Source organism: Durio zibethinus, chromosome 21 (assembly GCF_047325235.1).
Source record: "Durio zibethinus cultivar Kanyao isolate XHJ-2024 chromosome 21, ASM4732523v1, whole genome shotgun sequence".
Taxonomy (NCBI): Eukaryota; Viridiplantae; Streptophyta; class Magnoliopsida; order Malvales; family Malvaceae; genus Durio; species Durio zibethinus.
This window is the reverse complement of record NC_143182.1, coordinates 8824233-8847037: the sequence shown is the minus strand read 5'-3', so window position 1 is coordinate 8847037 and position 22805 is coordinate 8824233. Positions and strand designations below refer to the sequence as shown.

The following is a 22805-nucleotide window of genomic DNA, read 5'->3' as shown; positions in this document are numbered from 1 at the left end:
ATTTAGATACCCATTTAATATGGATTATATATATAATGAAAAAGATCCACTTGCATCATTCATAAGTTTTACACTTTTTTTTATTTAATTTTTGGATCAAAATAGCTAAGATTAAAAATATTGTTTTGATTTAAATTAATTATTGATTTAATTTTGATTCAAGGATTAAAAGATAATGTAAAACTTACACTAATGTAAATAAATCCCTACTTATAATTAATATATACATTAGTAATATAAAAATCATAAATGTATACATATATAACTCTATTTTTTTGTAGCACCGACAAATCCAAAATAATGTCCTCCTGGATAACGAGCAACAATCATATAAAAAATGGCATATTAAATGAGTATAATAATTAAATTATTGAAATATTCTTTATATATATATATATATGATATATTGAATACATAATTATGTATCATAATTAAAATTTTAAAATAATTTTTATATATTTATATTAAATTAAATATAAAAATATGTTAAACGTATACTCATATAATATAATTTAGTAAAATGTGTTTCTAGTGTCTTTGTGTATTAACGTCATTTTTGTGCATAAAATAATGGATAAGATAGTATGATAATCATTTTATGTTATATTTGATTTGTATCTAATTTAAAGACATAAGATTATAATGAAGATTATCATCTTCTTGATATAAAATGATTCAATCATCTTAAAGTGAAAAGAATTATTTTTAACTCATTTGATTAAACTTAATATTGTATTATACTTTTAAAAATTATATAAATAATTTAAATTGTGTGAACTTTAAAAAATAATAATTTCAACCAATAAATAAATTATTCTGTATTAATATTAGTACATATAAAATATAAGATAAGATGATATTATTTAATTTAATCATATTTATAATATCATTTTATCTTATTATATCATAATCTTATGTATCAAATATAACTTAAATATATATTTGTATAACTAATGAGATTTTAGTTTAGTAACAAAAAAGAGAATTATGATCTTAAGGTTTTAAGTTTATTATTTGAGATTTGATTCAGTTTTATATTAAATTTATTTAATTATATTTTAATATTTTATATTGAATTTATTTAGTTATTTCTTCAATTATTTTATTGTTTCATTATTCATGATATAATAGTTAATTATGATTATAATTTGTAATTAAAAAAAATTATATTTGTATACTACAATTTAATTAAATATACTTTTATATAGCTTAAATGTATTAAACATTTTTTTGAAAAGTAAAATATATATATATGTAAAACATTACTAATATCTAAAATTTCATATTAATCTAACTAAACAATAAAATTTTTATCATATTCGAGTAGTATCTTGTAATCCACTTCTTTTGTCTAAAATTGTTGTCCATCCAATCCGTCTAATCTCATGCCAATGTGCTAATTTATTTACTACATTAAAAGAAAAAAAAAAGAAAACATGAAAACAATAACCTAACATAAACCGTACGGACGATAACAGTTTGATTCAAGTTAAATTTAATTTAAATTTTTTAAAAATATTATATATTATTGAAATTTAAAATTTGATTTGAATTTGAATCAAATTTTAATTTGATTCGAACTAAATTGAAGTTTACATGTTTTTAATTTTTAATTTTTATATATTATTTTAATATAAAATTTTTATTTTTATTTTATAAAAATTTAAAATATATATAAATTAAAAAAAATATATAATTTGATTTAATTTGATTTTTTTTATTTTTAGATTTAAAATTCGATCAAAACTTAATATATATTTAATATTTAAATTTAATCTGAATCAAATAAAAAAATTCAATCCGAATAAAACCATACAATATGGTTTATAATAAACCTTTTGTCCAATTACTAGAATAAAAATATCTTATTAGCAATTGAGAAAGAAAGATAAAAGAAATACATTCAGGTTGGTCAAGGAAATTTTTTTTTTAATTTGTTTTCTCCATTTAAAAATAAAATTTATTATCCTCTTATATATTAATAATGAAAAATTAAATTTTGCTATCACATATTTCATTATAATTTATTTAAAAATATTAAAATTTTATTATAATTAAATAAAAATATGACAACTCATTTATAAAATTTAAAATATCGGTTATCAGGAAAGAGATCAATTTATACAAAAAAATTATACATTTTTATACATTTTTCTAACTATTAATTATAATATATTCGAAAAATAAAAGAGAATTAATGAAAATGGTTTGATTATTCCCTTTATCAATTATACATATAATAATTCATAAGGATGTTACCGGAGGTATGAGAAAGATAATATATTTATCATCTCTATTTTTAGATTTTTATAGTATATTTATACTTAATAATATTTTAAATTTATTTTTATTTTTATTCTTACAAGTATTTAACAAGTATTAATAATTGTCATACATGTAACTTTTTAAAAAATAAAAAATAAAATTGAAAATATATTAATTTTAATTCATTTAAAATAATAATTTATATTTTTAATTAAAAATTTATTTATAAAAAATATATAAAAATATATATATAAAAGGGTATGAATACAAATACAAATATGAGGCTTGATATTATATTATTCATTTTTATTCTTGTACTCAAAAAATTTAAAATTATATAAATTCTCATAATGTACTATTCATCCAAATTTTTATTTAGATAAAAATTTTAATTTTAATTAAATATTAATAAAATTAACATCCAATGATTCATAAAAAAAAATAGTACTTTGAATATATTTCGTTTTCCATGACTAATAATATTCAACTTCTAGAACTGGCGAATTTCACCGTACCTACTGCTACACGCCTAATTAAGGGAAGTCTTCCATGTGGAGAGGTTTCATATCCGGTTGTTATAAATTCAACTGTCCGACGGCAAAATATATCATTCAATAACACTTTCCCTCTTTCTCAATCTTTTTGCCTCACAACAAACTTGAAAACAGCTTGGGTGTGATCTCATCTTAGAAAAAAAAAATGGCTAAGGATCTGATGCATGCTGTTCAATATAGTAAATACGGAGGAGGAGCTGCTGCTTTGAAGGTATTCTACATCCTTCTTTGATTGTGTTTTTTTTTGTTGCTTCTTTTTTTAATTACTAGTATTTTATTAATTTTCGGGTTCAAAAGTTGAAATAAAAGGAAATAACTTTTTTCAAGTTTAAAATGGATTATTTTTAATGTATTGCTTATATTGATAGAGGGCGGGGAAGGGTTTTAAAGTGGGCTTTATACTTGAAGCGTTAGGATCAAAATTTTTATATTACTTAATATGTAAGGATCCAAACATTTAATTTGAATCAAATTATTATTAGATGTTTATGAATTCTAAAAAATCATTTTTACGGAAATATGTGCATATCACCGCGGGTGACATCTCGAAATATGCTGCGGTGACATATCAATTTTTTGCACATGTCTGTGGCTCATCGTTACAGCCGCTGCCGCCGCTGACGCTGCTCTTCTGATTCCTCCCTACTTAGCTCCATTTTTATTTCTTTTCTCTTCTGTTTGGATCAAATCCCCTTTACTCTCTATCAAATTCTCCCCTTCCTCTCCCTGGATTGAAAACCCCTTTGTGTCTTCTCTCTCTTTTTTCTAGTAGTTTATGTTTTTCACTTATTTGCCGAAACCCTTTTTTCCTGGTTTACACCTCCTGCTCCCGCTGCGCCGCCTTTCACCCCTCCTCTTCGTTCCTTCGCGATGGCGACTCCGGATCCATCCGCTTGCTAGTTCCCGAATTTCTATTTAATTGTTTTGCTTTTTTTTTCTAAATTTCAGAAAATTTGTAGGGTTTAGATACCAGTTGAAATATAAAAGGGACAAGCATTTTGGTTGTTTATTAAGTTCGGGTTTTGAGGTTTGAGTCCCAAAAGCCTAACTGATTCTTGGGTTTGGTATCGGGAGGTTTGAGTCCCAAGGCCTAATTGATTCCTTCACCATATGTCAACCTTAGTTAATTTAATTGTACTACACTTATTTGTTTGCTTAAAAATATCTTTATTTGCTTTTCTTTTTTTTCAAATACCGTTATTTGTTAGTAGATCCATACATCAACGGGTAGGGTTGAATTCTGGTCGAATCTAAATAGGGTATTAAAAAGTTTTAACTTCATTCAAGTTCGGTGTGGCTTGAAATATGGATTTTTTTGTTGCCAAGTTCGATTTATTTTTTAAAAATTCTGCTCAATTCTACTAATATTTTTATTTTTTTAAAATAAAAAATAAAATAATTTTTTAATAAATATTAATTATGATAAAATAAATAATTAATAAAATAAAGATTAAAAAATATTTTATTAATTTAATTTGATGCTTGAATGTGTTTAGTAATATGTGCATAGGATATTAATGTATATATATTATTTATTTATTTTTATATAATATAATATAAATATACTTAAAAAATATATAATGGTTATTTAGGTTAGGCTCATGCCTAAAATTTCATATTCAAACCTGACATACTTTTAAAACGAGTCTAAATTTATTTAATGAGCTTAAAATTTATATTTAAATTTTCTTAAATTTTGAGTGAAATTTTCAATTGAAATTGATAATTTGATCTTTAAACAAATCTATTTATTAGAATTCGAAAACATTTAATTTTGATTTCTCAAATTAAAGGGTTGTTTGGGATTGTTTCTTATTTTTTACTTCCTGTTGTCAAAAAATTTGTTTTGATTTGTTTTCAAAATTTTGAAAACATAAAACATGTTCTAGCAAGTAATGTTGTTACATACTAAAAACAAATATTATTGTTTCAAATATAATATCATTTAAATAATAGTATAATTAAAAAATTAAATACTATAATTAAAATATTAATTCAATTAATTTATAAAAAAATTAATTTATAAAAAATTAAATATAGTTATTTAATATTAAAATTTGTTACATAGTAATACGAGCTAATGTAATTGTAAAATATATTCAATAATAATGTGTCTTAATGTAATATTAAATATTATATAATATTTAATTAATATTTAATATTATATAAATATTTTTATTTTTAATGATAATTAAATAAAATTTATATTTAATAATATTAAATAATAATATTTAAATAAATATTTAAAATGGAATATTTAATGTTAAATAATATTTGATTTTTGTGTGAGCAATCGGATTAAAGTTTGATCTTAAATTAAACATTTTCTTTGATTTTGGAAAGGGTACGTGTATGGTCCATGAGGACCTAAAGTTTGTAAGAAATAGGATTTTAATTTTATACTTGACCTTTAAATCTTTAAAATTTTAACATTTAATTAGTAATAAATTTTGATCGAATGCAACAATGCATTGAAAAAGAGGATAAAAGTAACTCAAAACTTATCTAAATCACTTTTTAAAATATAATATTTAATAAATAAAATATTCAAATTTTAATACTTCCAAACATTTACTTTATTTTTAAGCTTGGAAATCAAATAATTTGAAAAGTTTACAACATGCTCATAAGGAGTTTGGAATATTTTAAAACTAATTGAACAAATTCAAAGGTTTGGTCAAAAGTATGCTTCTCTCACATGTTTTTGACCAGTCTTCTTTGAATTTGTTACCTGTGACGGTTAGTTTCAAAAGGTTCCAATTTATTTTAGCCATCTTTCAAAGATTCAAACTTTTACTTTTTCATCCTTTCAGACATTTGTAAGCCTATGGAGCTGGAATTTTTAGAATGGAAAGAAAATAACGGTCAAGTTCGGGATTTGCTCTTAGCCGGGGCTGAGAAAAAAATATAAAAGAAAATTTTAAATCATAATTTTGATTTTATTTCAGTTGGTTTTTTTATTTAATTTATATTGTAAATATATATTAGATTTAAATCGAATTTTGAGTCAAAAAATAAAAATTAAGAAAAAATCAAATCAAATTATATATTTTTATTAATTTTTTATAAAATAATAATAATAATTTTATATCAAAATTTATTTAATATATTAAAGTTTTATATTTAAATAAAATATAAAAACAAAAAAAAATTTAAAAATTAAAAAATCGAATCAAATCATTAAAATTCACATCGATTTGGATTAAATTATAAAAAATCAATTCGAATTCAACTTTTAATTAATAATTTATGAGATATTTAAAAAAATCAAACACAATCCAATTGTGCTCTTGTCACTCCTACTTAGGATTCAAAATTCTAAAAAGGGTCTGAGAATGAGAGGTTGACAGCAAAGTCGTAACATAATTTGCAAATGTATTTCCACCATTTCCCTGCTTTGATAAACTTCAAAAATTATTGCCAATGACATGATGTCATAACGGGTGTAAAATTTTTTCCTGTTGCAGCACGTTGAAGTTCCAATTCCCACTCCAAAAAAAGATGAAGTTCTGCTAAAACTGGAGGCAGCTAGTATAAATCCAATTGACTGGAAAATTCAGAATGGGATGTTGCGGCCATTTTTACCAAGCAAATTCCCCTTCATACCTGGTAGTTTACTGTTCTCATGTGACTGTTTCAATTTTTTAGTCTTCTTGAGATTCTTTATTTTACTTCCTGAGTGGTATTTGTATTTATTTGACATTATCAGTTAAGTCTTTTAAGTTACATCTGTCATCCAAATCTGTGTTTTTCTTACTATGTCAATTTTCCAAGCAGTGCATTCTGAATAATGATTTGTTTAATATCCTCTGGATGGTTCAACACAGTAATATAATTTGCATCAGTGTTCATTTGTGGATTGTGCTTTGGTGACTTGGTTCACTATCTATATCATTTGTAAACTATATTAAAAGTAGCCAACTTTAAATCATCAGTAAGCATTGCAGTTTTCTTTCTGCTAATATTTTGATTGCATCTTTTCAATCATTGACTAAAGAACTTTTGTTGGAGCAGGTGGCGATGTAGCAGGAGAAGTCGTAAAGGTTGGACCAGGAGTCACGAATTACAAAGCTGGGGATAAAGTTGTGGCTGTACTTGCTGTAAGTTGTCATTCTTATTCTTCATTTTTCCTTGTTCAAATTTTCTATCAGCATAGCAATCTATCGACCTCGTTCTCCACTGAAGAGACAATATGATTTCTTATTAATGGGAATGATTGGCTATTTTTGGATACATGCTGTAGGGTAGTATGTCACTGATCATTCTGAGAATAATCGGAAAAAGATAATTCTTCATGACGAGTGGAAGAAATGGTAGAAGCACTAGCAATGTACTAGCATAATAGATAAAGATTTGGATAGTAGTTGATGTCATTTGTGTTTTTAGGTCTTAGCCCGCCCCAAGCAATTAATTGGGTGCTGAAGTGGTTTAGGACTTGGGTGCAACCCCAATAAGTCTCGGAAAAAAAAATTGGCATTCCTTGTAGCCAAATAATCCACTTCAGAATCCACGATGGAAGACTAGTATTAAATCATAGACGCTTATAAAGTACTTTCATGCTAGCATTTGTTGGTTCAAGCTATAGGAACATCCCAGGCCCCAGATTTTTTGCAGCTTCCTACTTTTCATTTTGAGTCGTATCATGTTTTAAATGCAAGTATCTTGACACGACTATCATTTCCGAGGAAGTGATTTTAGCATCACTATGTGAGGCATTTGGCTGTGGTATGGTGATTCTATCTTGTGCTTATTTTATCCTCAATTCAGCGTCATTTATGTCAATTTGCTATGGCCATTTATATCCTGAATATATTTTGCAATGACAGAGTGGAGGTGGACTAGCTGAATTTGTTGTGGCTAAGGAGAGTTTGACAGTTGCAAGGCCTCCAGAGGTATCAGCTGCTGAAGGTGCAAGTTTGCCTGTTGCTGGCCTTGCAGCTCACCAGGCACTCACCCAGTGTGCTGGGGTCAAGCTTGATGGAAGCGGCCAGCAAGTAAACATCCTGATTACTGCCGCTTCTGGTGGCGTAGGTCAATATGCAGTTCAACTGGCAAAGCTTGGAAACACACATATTACAGCCACTTGTGGGGCTCGTAACATGGATTTAGTCAAGAGCCTGGGGGCTGATGAGGTTCTGGACTACAGGACTCCTGACGGGGTGGCTCTGAAGAGCCCTTCTGGTCGCAAATACGATGTAGTGATCCACTGTACAACAGGCATTCCTTGGTCTACCTTTGATTCTAATTTGAGTGCAAATGGGAAGGTAGTAGATACGACTCCTGGTCTCGGTTCTTTGATGAGTGTAGCTCTGAAAAAGCTTACATTCTCCAAGAAACAGCTGGTACCACTATTTATGATACCTAAGAAAGAGAACCTTGAGTATCTTGTTAAGTTGGTGAAAGAAGGAAAGCTTAAGCCAATAATTGATTCAAAGCATCCTCTAAGCAAGGCTGAAGACGCTTGGGCCAAGAGCATTGATGGCCATGCCACTGGGAAGATTGTTGTGGAGCCTTAGTTTATGAAGATTACTTGATACTTACAGTAGTTTTATACAATTCAGTGAGTGGGGTTGCTTATGAGCATGTTTATATTCATAAGTACTCAGTATTTTGAACAATGCAAACGATGGATGTGAGTTTGTCTTGTCTTTTGCTGTTAATTTAAAGAATGATGTGTGGAGGTCATGTTGCTGAGTGCTGTTTATTATTATCGAATTTAAAATAATTTGTTTAATGTGTTCAAATTGCAGATGATGCTATGGATAACTAGGATTTGTGAATTTTGATTTTTGAAAATAATAATAAAAATGTTTATGAAATGTATGTTTAAGATTACAATCTGGATGTACAGCAGCAGGGGTTTGCAACAGTAACTGGAACACTGGTTTATAAAAATGACCAGGCTACGTATGAAGCCTGACGATGCCATTTGGATACTTAGATGTATCAAACGTTTGAGCACCATAGGAGTTAAGAACTGGAGGGAGAAGAGGAGAAATCCTTTCTCTCAAAATCCCTTCAATTTGAAGGTTCTGAAAACAATAGTTTTAGAAGGTTCTAAAGTGACTGGTAAAAGAAAAAAAAAAAGGTTCTAAAGAGATATCTCTTCTTTTATAAAATTAATCAAATGGGCGAATTTAAGACCGATCTCAAAAAAATTTGACTCCATTTAATATAGAACTTTTTTTTTTTTTTTTAATTTGATTCACTATTGAACTTCAAAAAAGCCCGCTCTCCCAAGTCTCAACTATCTCCTTTTCTTCTCTTAACAGTTCATGGCAATTCTCCTAGTAAAAATACTTCACTTTCCTTTCTAGTTATCTCCTTTCTCTAAACTTTCTCCTTTTTTTTTTTCTGGCATGTTTCTCAAAAGATGCATTGTCCAACTCCCCTGCGGGTCTCCTTCGCTTAACTCAGTTTCCTTCCTTTCCTCTTACAACCAAACAACAGCCGTAGTACTAACCCCACAGGACACGGCTCATCGTACTTCATCTTTAATCAACCAACCGAACTGGAAAACAAACTTAACCCTCAAATCCTTAGTTTCCCACATGAACCCCAACGTCGCTGCCCAGGTTATCCTTCTCCAAAACAACAATGTCTCACTTGCTTTCAAATTTTTCCAGTGGGTTTGTCAACACTCCACTTATTGCTACGATACGACTAGTAGAATCCACCTCTTAAAGTTGCTCGTATCCTCCAATTCATTTCAAATTGCTCATAAGGCTATAATTGAACTAGTAAAAAATTGTAGTAACAATGAAGACGATCTTTTGAAGCTAATGGGAGCGCTTGATGAGGTGAGGGAGACCGGCTTTCGCTTAAATTACCCTTGTTTTAGCGTTCTTTTGGCGTCTTTAGCTAAGTTAAGTATGGGGTTTTTAGCATTTTTGGTTTATAAAAGAATGGTCGCTGAAGGCTTTGCTCTTAGTGCTATTGATTATGGAACGATGATCAATGCTTTATCCAAAATTGGTTTTGTGTGTCAAGCTGAAATGTTCATGTCCCAAGCTTTGAAGCTTGGGTTTGAATTGGGTACTCATATTTGCACTTCTTTAGTCTTAGGTTATTGTCGACAAAATTATCTCTGGGAAGCCTTCCGGGTGCTTGATGTAATGTCGAGGCCAGATGGTTGTGGAGCGAATTCAGTTACTTACTCTATTTTAATACATGGTTTATGCGAGATTGGGAGAGTTGAAGAAGCATTTGCTTTGAAAGAAGGGATGAAAGAGAATGGTTGCCAGCCGACTACTCGGACTTATACTGTGTTAGTAAAGGCTTTATGTGATGATGGATTGATTGGTACGGCTTTGGATTTGGTCGGTGAGATGATTGGAAAAGGATGTAAGCCTAATGTTTATACTTATACTGTTTTGATTGATGGGTTATGCAGGGAAGGGAAGATTGAGGAGGGTAATGGGATGTTTAGGCAGGTGGTAAAAGGGGGTGTTTATCCAGGGATTGTAACATACAATGCACTGATTAATGGATATTGTAAGGAAGGGAAGATTGTTTCTGCTTTTGAGCTTCTTAGTGTGATGGAGAAACGAAATTGCAAGCCTAATATCCGTACCTATAATGAGCTTATTGAAGGGTTGTGTAGAGTTAACAAACCTTATAAAGCAATGCTCCTTTTGGGGAGGGTTATCAATAATGGCTTATTGCCTAACAGTGTAACTTATAATATTCTGATTGATGGTTTCTGTAGAGAAGGCCATTTTAACATGGCTTGCCAGATATTTGAATTGATGAACTCATTTGGAGTTGATCCTGATGCTTATAGTTTCACTGCTATGATTGATGGGATGTCCAAACAAGGGAGACTGAAGCCCGCAAATGGGCTGTTGTGTAAGATGATAAAGAAGGGAATAGAGCCTGATGAAGTAACATTTACTGCACTTATTGATGGGTTTTGCAAGGTTGGTAATACTGGGGATGCATCAAAGCTTTTCAAGATGATGATTGCTAATGGTTGTTTGAAGACTTGTCATGCATTCAACTCAATTCTTCATGTTCTGAGCAAAGAATGCAAGTTGATAGAGGAATATGCATTATTTGGAAAGATACTAAAGCATGGCTTACTTCCTTCTGTTGTGACTTACACAATATTAGTAGGTGGACTTTTTCAAGCAGGCAAGGTTGACCAGTCCTTGAGCATGATGGAGCTAATGAAACAAGTTGGCTGCCCTCCAGATGTGTACACATACAATGTCGTGGTTAATGGCTTGTGTCAAATTGGAAGATTTGAGGATGCAGAGAGAATGCTGGATAACATGTCCGGTATAGGAGTACCTCCAAATTATGTCACATACACTATATTGGTCAAAGCACATGTTTACGCTGGCAGGTTAGATTGTGCCCTTGATATTATGTCTATTATGGTTAAAAAAGGATATCAACCCAACAGTCGTATCTATTCCGCTCTTTTAGCAGGATTCATTTCATCAAACAAGGCCAATAAAGCAGGAGACTCCAGTTTTATCAGTCTCCTAGATGTGAGCTCACCACTTACTGCGGAAAATTATGAAGAATTTGTATCCAGTAATGTTCTAAAGGAAATGGAACTTGAGCATGCGTTTAAGCTCCGGCCTGAAATCGAGAAATTCAGTGGGTCCGTCTTGGAATTTGACAATTTTCTAATTACAGGCTTATGCAAAGTGGGAAGAATTTTAGATGCTGAAAATCTTACCAAAGATATATTGAAACATGGTTTATATCCTGACAAGGCATGCTTTTCTGTCATTGATTGGCATTCAAAGAACAGCAACTGCAATGAGTGCCTTGAGTTCCTGGATCTCATTGTCAGTCATGGTTTCCTTCCATCTTTTCAATCTTATTGTTCAGTGATCCACTGTATGCGTACCAAAGGAAAGACCAAAGAAGCTCAAAGACTGCTTGCTGACCTCATGAAATACAATAATATTGGAGAGGCAAGTGCAGTGTTACCTCATATTGAGTTCCTAGTAAACAGTGATGAACCTGAAAAATGCACAGAGCTTCTAAAACTGATTGAGCAAATGGCTAACAGGGAGAGGCCAGTCATCTAGTTTATGCTCCTTTCCTTCTCCCTTGACATCATTGCTTATCTGAAGTTAGGAACTCCCAGACTAGCTAGAGGAGAAATACATTTAATGGTTAGTCCCAGATTTTTTGGATAGCTTGTCAGACTCACCATAAGAACCAGATTCACAACAGGAATACCAGGTGAAATCTAGATCATACTCACAATTTTTTTTTTCTTTCCATGTAAAAAGCTTACCCTAAGGTCGTTTTGTAACTACTGAAAGTGAAGCCATATGTATTTAAGTAGGAATGTAGTTGGGAAAATTTTTGCTCCCAATTGGATCTAAAATGTAAAGCAATATTTGTCATATGTCAAACAACATGGATAAATGTTGGTTTATGTCTATCCAGATCTTGGACTCCTCTTAACTCTATCAATTAGTATGATATATGAGGAGTTTCAATAACTACTATTTCTCAATGAAATGTTTGGAATACAATTAACATTATTTCAAGTTTCTTTCAATAAACATGAAACTTACTGCTTTGGGGGGTTTTCAATTATATATATATATATATATATATATATATATATATATCCGTGTAAAAGGTTTCCCATCTGAAAAGGTAATGATAACTCTTCAATAAAACTTTGAAAACTACAACTTTCGAGCAACAAAAATGAGAGTTCAAATGTTCAATCCATACTTAAACAAAAAAAAAAATGTTCAATCCATGAAAATCACGTGTGAAAGCTGGAAATTTTGATTCTCGTGCTTTTTAAAATAGCACTGATAAATTCTAGAAAGTAAAAGTATATTGCAAACTTGCAAATCTTTTTTTTAAAGCAAAGAGAGGTTTTTGAATTTTATTAAATATATTTTTTACATCGATTTAAATAAATTTATTTAGATGAAATTTAATAAATTCATGATAAATTATTTTTTATAATGTCTCAATAAATTCAATTTCAGACAAAAAAAAAAAACTCTATCATTTGAAGTTTAAATTTGTAATCATATTTGACTTATCATGCATATATATATATATATATATATATAAAAGATATTAATCAAGGGCGTGAAAAGTGCTTGTTGAGAAATTAAACTCAGAAATTGATTTTTTTTAATGAAATTGTATAGTACGGGTGCCCATTTATTCCGTTTCTAGAAGTTCTATGAGATCAACGTGTCAGCTGTTAACCATGAAAGCATGAATGTGCTATGCTACTACGGCTGCAACTCAAATCCCCAACGGGAACGATGCTTAAATTCCACGGACAAGAACGCCCATACGCTTATCCTTTATTGACGCTTAAGTCCCGCACTAGATGCACACATTTAAGTAACCATCCACGTCAATCCTTATCCATCCATTGAGGGCAATCTCGTCAAAAATGGCACTCCCGTAATATACCAAGTAGTTGAGAATATTCTAGTAATTCCATTCAAAAAGAATATTATATCTGGACCACCTCCCTTCCCCACCACAACTAAACATCGTTCCTCGTTTCAACTTTCATTTTTTAAAAATAAATCTAAAAAGAGATATAAAACGATAATTATCTTTCTTTTTTTAAATAAAAATATTTTAATATTATTATTCTATTGTCTTTGGTTTCTTCTCCTTCGCATCTTCCGTGGAATTCTCTCTCTTATCGCTTCTCCAGTAATCTTAATTTTTCTCTCTCTCTCAAGTTCTCTCTCTCTGAAACTCATTCCTTTGCCTTGGTTTAAACGACATCGCTTATACATTGGCGATCTGTTTCTATTTCTTGCTTCGTAAGATAGTTTTTTTTAACACCTTGGTATTCGAAGGTGCGTTTAATCTCTCTCTTTCTCCCTATGTGTCCGCTTCTTTGAAAAAATTGTGTAATTTTGTGAATTCGAAATTGTTGTTTCGATATTTGCTTTTTCTGAGCTGTGTTTTTCTTTCACATTGGAATGTGGTTGGAGTTTTCGTCTTAGTTACTGTTTGTTTTCCAATAAAACGGAGAGGTAAAGATTGCTGAAAGTTCTCAATATTTCATATCAATTTAGCTCTATTTTTAATATAAAAGTGGTAAAAGAAAAGGAGACTAATTCAAATTCGGCTATGCCGAGTAATGGTGTTCGTGTGATTAGAAATTCATAGTTGTAGATTTGCATATTCCATTTTTTTAATAAAAAGAAAAATACGGGCCTTTTTCTCGGTGAGGAAATTGAAAGTATTGTTGAATATATATATTTTTGGCCAAGCATAGATAGCTACTTGCATCCTTGTTTTAATTTCTAATTTTTCAATTGCATCCTTTTTAGATGATTTATTTTATTATTTTGGATTTAAATTGATTTGATTTATCTGCTTCGGCTATCGAAAATCGAGGACTTCACTCAGCAAGCTGGCTCTTCTTTTTTTTTTTTTTTTAAAATGTGTGTTATAATTGTATTAGGTGCAAATTTTAATTTTATGGCTAAGCTGTTAAAAATCAATGGATGAATGACTTTACATGCGGCCATGTGGAAGATCTGATTGAATTTGCTGATGTATTTCTTGTGAAACTCTTCTTGTTTGGAAATCCAGAGGCCTCATTTGTTAAAGAACACTTTGTTTGATTCATTCGTAAAAACGGGTAAGGAGGGAAAGTCCCATGTTGGCATGTGTGTTTCTGACCACATAAAAATTGATCCATGGTCCTCCGTTCACATTTCTTTCTATGTTTAAACCACCTTGTTCGAATCTCTTTGGACAGAATTATGTTTTACATTTTTGGTATACAAGCCTCATAAAGGCTGAGTCCACTTATTGCTGTCCGGGTAATATGCTTGTCAGTTTTCTTTCTTTAGATTATGATTTATTACAAACAATTTAGTTTTGTGAGTTATATTGATTTTTGGTGATTGTTTACAGCCCAGCCCTGGTTTTTGATCTATGGGGAATCATTTAAGCTGTGTGTAAAGAAAATGGATCGATCCATGAAACTCAACTCTTGTACTGAAGTTCTATTGGAGGTCTCAAAGACTTGTTGGTTTTAGATGATACGAGCTGGCCGCAGCTTGTAGAAGCTGCTTTTGAGAATGTTGATAATTTTCCGGCTGATATTCGATCATTCTTACAATGACAAGTCTGTTCCTGTCAACATCATACATTTCATGCTACAGTTTAGCACTAAACCATGTATGCAAGCTAGTGATCAAGCCTATGTCGATACAGTAGACATCTCTATTTGGAGGTTGTTAGAAGTGCATTGACAAATTGTTGATTGTCATCTGCTACAACTTCAATAATGGAAAGGTTAGTGTCTTGTGTCTGCTCTTAATATTGGTAAGTTTGTCAAGTTTTCATTTTAACTCTTGTATCATTTTGGCACTATATCTTGTTACTTCGTTTTATTTCACTTAGGTATAAAATTTTGGAGGAGCTTGGAGATGGTACCTGTGGTAGTGTGTTCAAGGCCTTCAATATAGAAACATTTGAGATTGTAAGGAACTTTTACTCCACTAGCTGCTTTTCACCTTTCAGTTTACATAACTACATAATTTCCTTTTATTTGTCATTAAGATATGTTCTTGTGCCCATTTTATACTTCTCCTATGGTTGAAGTTTCTCAATGATAAATGTTATATTCTTTGCTGGATTTAGAAAATTTCTTTTTCCATGGAGGGAAATACACAAAAATCACTTCCATTTGTGACAAGCAGGATATTTGTACATTGGACTCATTTGGTAATTGAAATTACCTTAATGCCTTGGAGATAGCAAATAATGAATATAGGATCGATTTTAAAGTTACTTTGTGAGCTTGAACGATTCGGTGAAACCTATATTTTTACTTGGTCAATCCTTCATCTACCGGTACTAATTTTTGGCAGTTACTTTAAATTTTATATCTGAACCTCAGTTGATGATCCCTAATTCTCTATGCACCTGGCCGTGTATGTCACCCACCCCCATACCACCCCCTTGTAGGACGGGGTTGGCAAACAATTTGAGCTGTCTATTACAAGAAAAGTTAAGATGAGATTTTAAAGCTCTAAATCCTGTGGGCATGCAATGTATGATATGTATCTCTTTACCTGAAACTTTGATTTTTAAGCAGTAGAATATTGGGTTGGTTGGATATATGCCTGCATGAGATATTAGAGCACATATACATATAAGAGTAGTCCTTCAAGTTGAAACTTAGACCATATTATGTGTGTGTATATATATATATATATATAGAAACTAGGTTAGAAATCTTTAAGAGCTGAATAGAAAGAATATTGGTTTGTGTGGTCTTTCAAAAAATTTGATGTAGTTGGTTCACATTGGAAAATGATGTCTGGTGTTATTTCACGTCAATGAATTTAAGAGCTGAATAGAAAGAATATTGGCTTGTGTGGCCTTTCAAAAAATTTGATGCAGTTGGTTCGCATTGGAAAATGATGTCTGGTGTTATTTCACGTCAATGAGGGTTCATCAACTATGACAATGGTCATTAGGATGACCTTGGATTAGAAACCTCAACTCAGTCTATTATGGGTGGTTGACTTGAAATATTTTTTTTCCTGTTTATACTCCTTTTAAAGTTTCACCAAGATAATAGTGAATTTACTAAATGTGAAAGTTCCTTGAGTTGTTGTTCCTTATTGCTTTTGTAATTGTTTTCAATCTAGGTTGCTGTAAAGAAAATGAAAAGAAAGTTCTACTTCTGGGAAGAGTGCATGAATCTAAGAGAAGTTAAGGTATGCCATGATATTTCCTTGAACGTTTGAGTCCTTTGCTTTTTACCTAAGCCTTAATTAGGAGAGCGTGTTCCATTTATTGTGTATCATTCATTCCATACACACATTTTCTTGTTGGTATGAGTAATTTATTCTCTGCAGGCCCTTCGTAAGCTAAATCACCCTAATATTGTAAAGTTAAAGGAGGTTGTGAGGGCAAACGATGAACTATTCTTCATTCTTGAATTCATGGTAAGGGCACTTTTCCAACTTCACATTATTAGTCAGTGAAAGCATGAGATTTTAAAATTTTATCTTCCACCTAAATATTGTATTTTCACTCTCTGAAATTATAATATTTTGTTGCTTTATTTTCATCATTTTGGGTCAATACAAAGCTTGGGAATATGACTAGGATTAGTTTGGAGCTAGTAACTTGGAGGGGACTAGTCCATGTCTTAGTTACAAATGCAGTTTGTAATTTCCTAAGCTGGTGCTATTCTACTGGGGATCTGTTCATTTAACTACAATGTTTTAAGCTTGTTTAAAACTTGGAAGGTGAGCCTTTCTTTCAGCAAAACTATGTATGGTTGACTTTTGAAGCATTCTGTAATTGATTTCAGTGAAAGAATTGTTCAGATACTTGTTCTGCTCCTCCCAATCTCCCAAACACAAAAAAAAAGAAAAAAACCATCCACTTTTGATTTTTCTGTTCAACAAAATATCATGGTTTCTTTCAATAATAAAGGTTTCAACAAGTGGCTGCGTTTGCCTGCTGATCTTCTCACTATTGACTGTATCTCTTTCCTCGTAACGATACATTGGTTGTGTACTTCTGTGTAATTCATAAACTGGCTTATTTTGATTTCAACTGTATGTAATTAATAGTGTGATATATGATTTATTGTAAGCAAGCATGAAGTTGAATGAAATCCTTTTCACTTCATTTGGTAAGAGCTTGATTTAACTTCTTTCTAGGAACATAATCTTTACCAAATCATGAGAGAGCGACTAAGACCTTTTTCCGAAGGGGAGATACGCAACTTCATGTCTCAGATGCTGCAAGGACTTGCTCACATGCATAGAAATGGATATTTTCATCGAGATTTGAAACCTGGTAAATGTTCCTGTCATGTCTGTGCATTATGTAAGTCGTTTTTGCACATTGAATGGTGGATATCTTTATGGTATCATATTTGCTTTTTCCAGAGAACTTGCTGGTGACAAAGGATGTTCTCAAAATTGCTGATCTTGGACTGGCAAGAGAAGTATCATCAATGCCTCCTTATACAGAATATGTTTCTACACGGTGGTGAGTAATTATGGAGTGGTTTATCGTATTTACTTTGCATTTGTTTTTGTTTATGTTAACACAATGTAGCAATATGGGTGCAATCTCACTGATTACTTTGTAATTCTATCTTGTTCATGCATGTTTAGTTTTCTCATGTAGTGAATTGTGGGTTAATTTTGTCAGGTACCGTGCTCCAGAAATCTTGTTGCAGTCTTCCTCTTACACTCCTGCAATTGGTATGTGGATACGACTTGATTTAAGTCTGTGTGCGTGTGTGTGTGTACATGTGCTCATCTTCTTCTAGTAACTTTTATGGTGTTGTGGGACCAATCCAGAACTTCACTTATATCAGATAATGTATTTTCCATGTCAACTTGATTTATTGAGCTTTTCTTTCTTGCCACTAAATGTGATTGTTTGAGATTTATCTATATCATGGTTTGTTTTGCTTGAATGATGTCTGATAATGGTAGCATTTACAGATATGTGGGCTGTTGGTGCAATATTAGCAGAGCTTTTCACTTCATCTCCTATTTTCCCTGGTGAAAGGTGATTTATTATTTCAAGTTTTTCTCTTTTTAATCTTGGTGGAGGACAATGTAAATTAAGGCAATCCTTTTGTGCTTGCAAATGCACACAAGCAATGCAAATACTTTTATATCCAACATATATTCTCTAACCACAGTGCCCCAAATACTATGTAGTGTATACTACTTCAATATATTCCTCAAATTTTTGCTTTCAACTTTTAGTCTTTATAAAATTTCCTATGATATAGAGTTGGTATGTCAGCAGACGCTTGACTCAGGTAATTCTGTTGGATCTGTAGTGATGATTGCTAATGTTGATAATTTCAATAGCTTAAAGTTACTAGTTTGATCAATCATCTGTAACCTATAACCTAACTATGTATGCCAAGAAAAAACAAACACAACGTGGTTGATCTTGGTTTGTTCTAATGTTGTTTCTGTTCTACTTCATAATTATTGGTCCTTTAGGCACTTTTACCCTAAACCAAATTGATCCTACCTACATACGCATATCTATGGCCCTTTTTACCTATGGACAAAATATGGTGCATAAATTTTCTCATATTGCCCTTGGTCCATACCTCTGTTGCTGTTTTATAGATACTGTTATCTTTTTCTGTTTTATAGATACTGTTATGTGTATGTACATGAATACATGTGCTTGCATGCATGGGTTGGGATGCATAATTATAGATTTTAAGGTATATTTGTTACTCTTCTGCATAATAGTCTTGGCAGTGCTATGATCCTAAGATATTGGGGACTGTTATGTGTATGTACATGAATGTGCAAGCTTTGCACCCATGGGAGGGGATGTGTAACTATAGATATTGAGGAAGGTATATTTGTTATCCTTCTGTGTGATAATCTTGGCAGTGCTGTGATTCCAAGAACATTTCTTCACTTGCCATGCAAGTTTTAATATGCCTTTATCTACTATTTTTATTCTTGTTTGCTATTGGTTCAGAATACATAACTTGTGCAGTTTTGCTATTTAACTTCTGCCACTGAAGTAAAAGAAAGATATATCAGAACTTGTAAGGATTTTTTTCTTACGGTAATACTCTCACCTCTTGCCAGTGAAATAGATCAACTGTATAAGATATGCTGTGTTCTGGGTGCTCCAGATTGGACTTCTTTTCCTGAAGCAACAAACATCTCTCGTCTAATCAATATTAGCTGTTCAGAGGTAAGTTTTTTTTTTTTTTTTTTTCTATTTACTAGTTATCTATTATCTGCTAACTATTTTTACCTTTGCTCTTATTTTATTTTAATTTATCATTACTTTTGGGCAGATTTTACCTACCAACCTATCAGATATCATTCCCAATGCCAGCTCAGAGGCTGTTGATTTAATCATGGTGTGTATTGTGGTTGACTAGCATTTAACAAAGTGGCATTTGCTGTACTATAATATCTTACACTCCCTGCTTTTAACTGTCTGTAGCAACTTTGCTCATGGGACCCATTAAGGAGGCCAACGGCGGATCAGGCATTGCAGCATCCTTTTTTTAATGTAATATATGTCTTCTGGGGTTATTTTCAGGTTTCTAGTTGTATTAGATCAATCTTACTAAAAATCCTGGACAGGTGGCTGCATGTGTTCCTCATCCACTAATGCATGATCCACTTGAGCTGAGGCTAAACAACATGGGTGAGTTTTGAAGTTTGCTACTAGTTCCCATGTGAGACTGATCACTAACATTTTCTATTCTCCTTTTTTATGTTTCAGTCTATTAATTTTTTCTTGCACTATTCTGCAGGGGCGAAGCCAAATCTTGAGTTGAGTCTATGGGATTTCAACACTGAACCTGATGATTGTTTTCTGGGCTTGACACTTGCTGTAAAACCAAGTGTTTCAAACTTAGGTAATATTGTTGTACCTCCTGTGTTTGTAGTTCAGTGGACTGGTTACTTTTGTTAGCTACTGATGCCTCTCAAATTTAGTCACTGAACTGCATAAATACATGTGGCATGGGCAGGCATCTTTTCATCTTCTTCTGGGTGATTGTGAAGGAATAGGAGAGTGGTGTCTTAGAACTTAGGATTTAGTGCCTACCTCGAGTAGTTGGCGAGGCAGAGGTTAAGGCATTCATGGAAGAGATGGAAGTAGATGAACCTAGAAATAGAGTCTGCTATTATATTCTGCAAGCTATGTAGTTCTCCTCTTGACCAACTGAATATGCTTTTCCGTGTTATATTTTAAAACTATGTCAGCACTAATCCAGAATTGATATCTGCTTTTGAGCATCTTCAATAAAAACATCTTTGATCATGAAGGTCATTTACTTGTTTTTTATGGATAAATTTCCATTTATTGGAACATTTCTTGTGTATAATCTTTCTTTTAATTCTATTCTGCCATGTCTAGTTGAAGGATTTACTTTTACTTTTACTTTTTTTTTTTAATAAGTATATTGCTCATATTTCCTTTCCTGCAGAGGTGGTCCATGATGTCTCTCAAGGAATAGAGGAGGTGAGTTTTGCAGTCTAGGTTCAGCAAAGTTGCTCTTGGGTATTGTACATCTTTGATGTGTCAGATTTTTTACCATCACAGATATGGCTAACTGCTGAACTTCATGATGCAGGATTTACTGTTTTGTCCTAGGTTGGAAGATCATCCAGAGCAATCAGGTAATTCATATGATCCTCAAATATCCTCCAGAAACAGAGGCTAGGGAAAGGGAAGTGGTGATAGCAATGCATAAAGAAATTTTGTATGAGAGATAGATCTTTGTTATGAACGTTAATCTGGATACCATTCTTTATTTGAGTTAATGCTACCAGCTTGTTGAACTTTCCAGAAGTAACACTGTTCTCCAGTTGTTTCATTTGCCCTTTCTTCTTTGTTTAGAATTTAGTGTTTGCCGCTAATGGGCTGTGGATTCTTTTCCTTCCAGTTTTTTGGTCATTGCTTACTCCTGATCAAAATGGAATTCATGCACCAGTTGAATCCTCCTTGTCTCTCTCGTTCAGGTGAGTTCATTCATCTAGCCTCGCTCATGTTAGCAGTGGTGCATGTGGTGGCTCTAGCATTAAGGTATTGTTGTATTGATACTTTTAACCATATGTGAAAAGTAGTTTTTGTCATGCCCTTGTTCTGCATATGCTGTTATTAAATTATATATATATATATATATATTTTTATGGCTGGCTTGATGTGATATTCCCCCTTATTTTGGGGGGAAATTTTTAAATGGCAGTTCGATTCAGAATACACCAATTGGAGTTCCACAATCTACTGGATTCGCAATCACATCATTGCAGCCTAACCTTTTAGAACGGCAATTGTTGGCTGTGTCCTCCCCCTTCCACCTTTGACCGAGTTGAGTGGATAAATCTAATAAGGGGCTGTAGAGAACATTTATAATTTATTTCATTGGTTTTCTGTAAAGTACCATTTGCACCCTCATAGCTGCCAGCATTGGTCTGGCAAAATCGGTGTCCTAGGTATGTAAGTTTTTAAGATTTCGTCATTTCAAGTTATAGGAAATTACTCTTACAGTCAAAGTTGGCGCAATATTCATTTTGGTTAATGTACATTTTCTTCCATACGAATCTCGCTCACACAGTATGAATGTATGTATGCATGTGTAAATTTACGTAACAAAGGGAAAAAGTCTCATTCTGGAGCAAATCAGTGATAATGAATTTTCGAGTATATTCATAACAAAATTCTAATATTTGATGAAAAGCAGGCACTGATTTTTTCTCGTTTCTGGAAAACATGAAGATTTGATTGAATTATAAGGGCTCTATCTGGGCTTGGCTGGTGGAATAAAATCAAACTGTGAAAGCTGCGAGTGTGGAGGATAGTAGTTATCGACAAGCCAGGAGGCCAGTAATAGGGAGTTTTGCATGACCATATAAACAAGATTTGCCAATGGAAACGCTAAGCCAGGACACAGCTTTTGATTACTACAGAAGATTAAATATCTGTATATAGAAAATTTGGTCTCCATAGATTATTGAGAAAAAAGTTTGCAGGAAAGAAATAAGGCAAAAAAAAAAAGTCTAAAAGCCAACCAGAATTTGCATCATTCTTCAACAACTCCTTGACATTGACAGCTTCATAAAATGCATCAATTTAAAAAGGTCGTGGAGGGGGTTTACGGTCTAATGCAGAGACATTTCTGGCCCTAATTGAACAGGAGTTGTTCTTTTTAGTTTTTAATTAAAGTCAATTGGTGGGATTGTCTACTCCCCAAGTTTCTAATTCTTCAGCAAGATAAAACATAGAGCAGCATTCGCCACCCCTTCTTGGAGGGCATCCTAATGTAAATGCAGCGTTGTCAACAACCCGAAAGCCTCAAGTACCCTCCCACCCCACCCCCCCCCCCCCCCCCCCCCAAAAAAAAAAAAAAGAGAGTAGAAGCAGTATTTTGTGCAGCACTTTGGTGAGATCATGGCCATTAAATCAACAAGATATTAAAAATAGATTAAGATTCTAAGATCTAAATTTCTGACCATGCAG

General features: G+C 32.0%; 3 protein-coding genes across 7 annotated transcripts; all 3 read left to right on the top strand.

Annotated features, from left to right (window-relative positions):
* The first annotated feature begins 2781 nt into the window (after positions 1–2781).
* LOC111305450 (chloroplast envelope quinone oxidoreductase homolog) lies at positions 2782–8553 on the top strand. The gene is made up of 4 exons (XM_022903015.2): positions 2782–3030; positions 6287–6428; positions 6834–6919; positions 7646–8553. The coding sequence occupies exons 1-4, from the start codon at positions 2965–2967 to the stop codon at positions 8333–8335; spliced, it is 984 nt and encodes a 327-aa protein (XP_022758750.2). The 5' UTR covers positions 2782–2964; the 3' UTR covers positions 8336–8553.
* Positions 8554–8650: 97 nt separating this feature from the next.
* Positions 8651–12331, top strand: LOC111305449 (Pentatricopeptide repeat (PPR) superfamily protein). Its single transcript, XM_022903014.2, has one exon. The coding sequence runs from the start codon at positions 9179–9181 to the stop codon at positions 11864–11866; it is 2688 nt and encodes an 895-aa protein (XP_022758749.2). The 5' UTR covers positions 8651–9178; the 3' UTR covers positions 11867–12331.
* A 1100-nt stretch (positions 12332–13431) lies between these two features.
* On the top strand, positions 13432–22547 carry LOC111305448 (serine/threonine-protein kinase MHK-like). 5 transcript variants are annotated; one of them, XM_089750208.1, is made up of 21 exons: positions 13432–13639; positions 14385–14433; positions 14554–14617; positions 14712–15095; positions 15204–15282; positions 16460–16528; positions 16670–16759; positions 17486–17624; positions 17717–17819; positions 17985–18037; positions 18284–18350; positions 19412–19520; positions 19627–19692; positions 19779–19847; positions 19922–19985; positions 20095–20199; positions 20773–20807; positions 20920–20965; positions 21232–21307; positions 21535–21781; positions 22030–22547. In XM_089750208.1, exons 4-20 carry the CDS (start codon positions 15088–15090, stop codon positions 21650–21652), a joined length of 1296 nt encoding a protein of 431 aa, XP_089606334.1. In that variant the 5' UTR covers positions 13432–13639; positions 14385–14433; positions 14554–14617; positions 14712–15087; the 3' UTR covers positions 21653–21781; positions 22030–22547. The 5 variants fall into 5 exon arrangements, with proteins under 5 accessions (XP_089606334.1, XP_022758747.2, XP_089606333.1 ...); XM_022903012.2 differs by lacking the exons at positions 14385–14433; positions 14554–14617; positions 21232–21307; positions 22030–22547 and adding an exon at positions 21308–21371 and having other exon boundaries at positions 21535–21885; XM_089750207.1 differs by lacking the exons at positions 14385–14433; positions 14554–14617; positions 22030–22547 and having other exon boundaries at positions 21535–21885.
* Positions 22548–22805: the final 258 nt, after the last annotated feature.

Excerpts from the sequence above, each read along its gene's own strand:
- LOC111305450 (XM_022903015.2), top strand. The coding sequence starts at position 2,965 with ATGGCTAAGGATCTGATGCATGCTGTTCAATATAGTAAATACGGAGGA. Across the intron at positions 3,031-6,286 it reads GAGGAGCTGCTGCTTTGAAG|CACGTTGAAGTTCCAATTCC; the intron begins GTATTCTACATC and ends TTCCTGTTGCAG. Across the intron at positions 6,429-6,833 it reads CAAATTCCCCTTCATACCTG|GTGGCGATGTAGCAGGAGAA; the intron begins GTAGTTTACTGT and ends TTGTTGGAGCAG.
- LOC111305449 (XM_022903014.2), top strand. The coding sequence starts at position 9,179 with ATGTTTCTCAAAAGATGCATTGTCCAACTCCCCTGCGGGTCTCCTTCG.
- LOC111305448 (XM_089750208.1), top strand. Across the intron at positions 16,760-17,485 it reads TCTTCATTCTTGAATTCATG|GAACATAATCTTTACCAAAT; the intron begins GTAAGGGCACTT and ends ACTTCTTTCTAG. Across the intron at positions 20,966-21,231 it reads AGATCATCCAGAGCAATCAG|TTTTTTGGTCATTGCTTACT; the intron begins GTAATTCATATG and ends TTTTCCTTCCAG.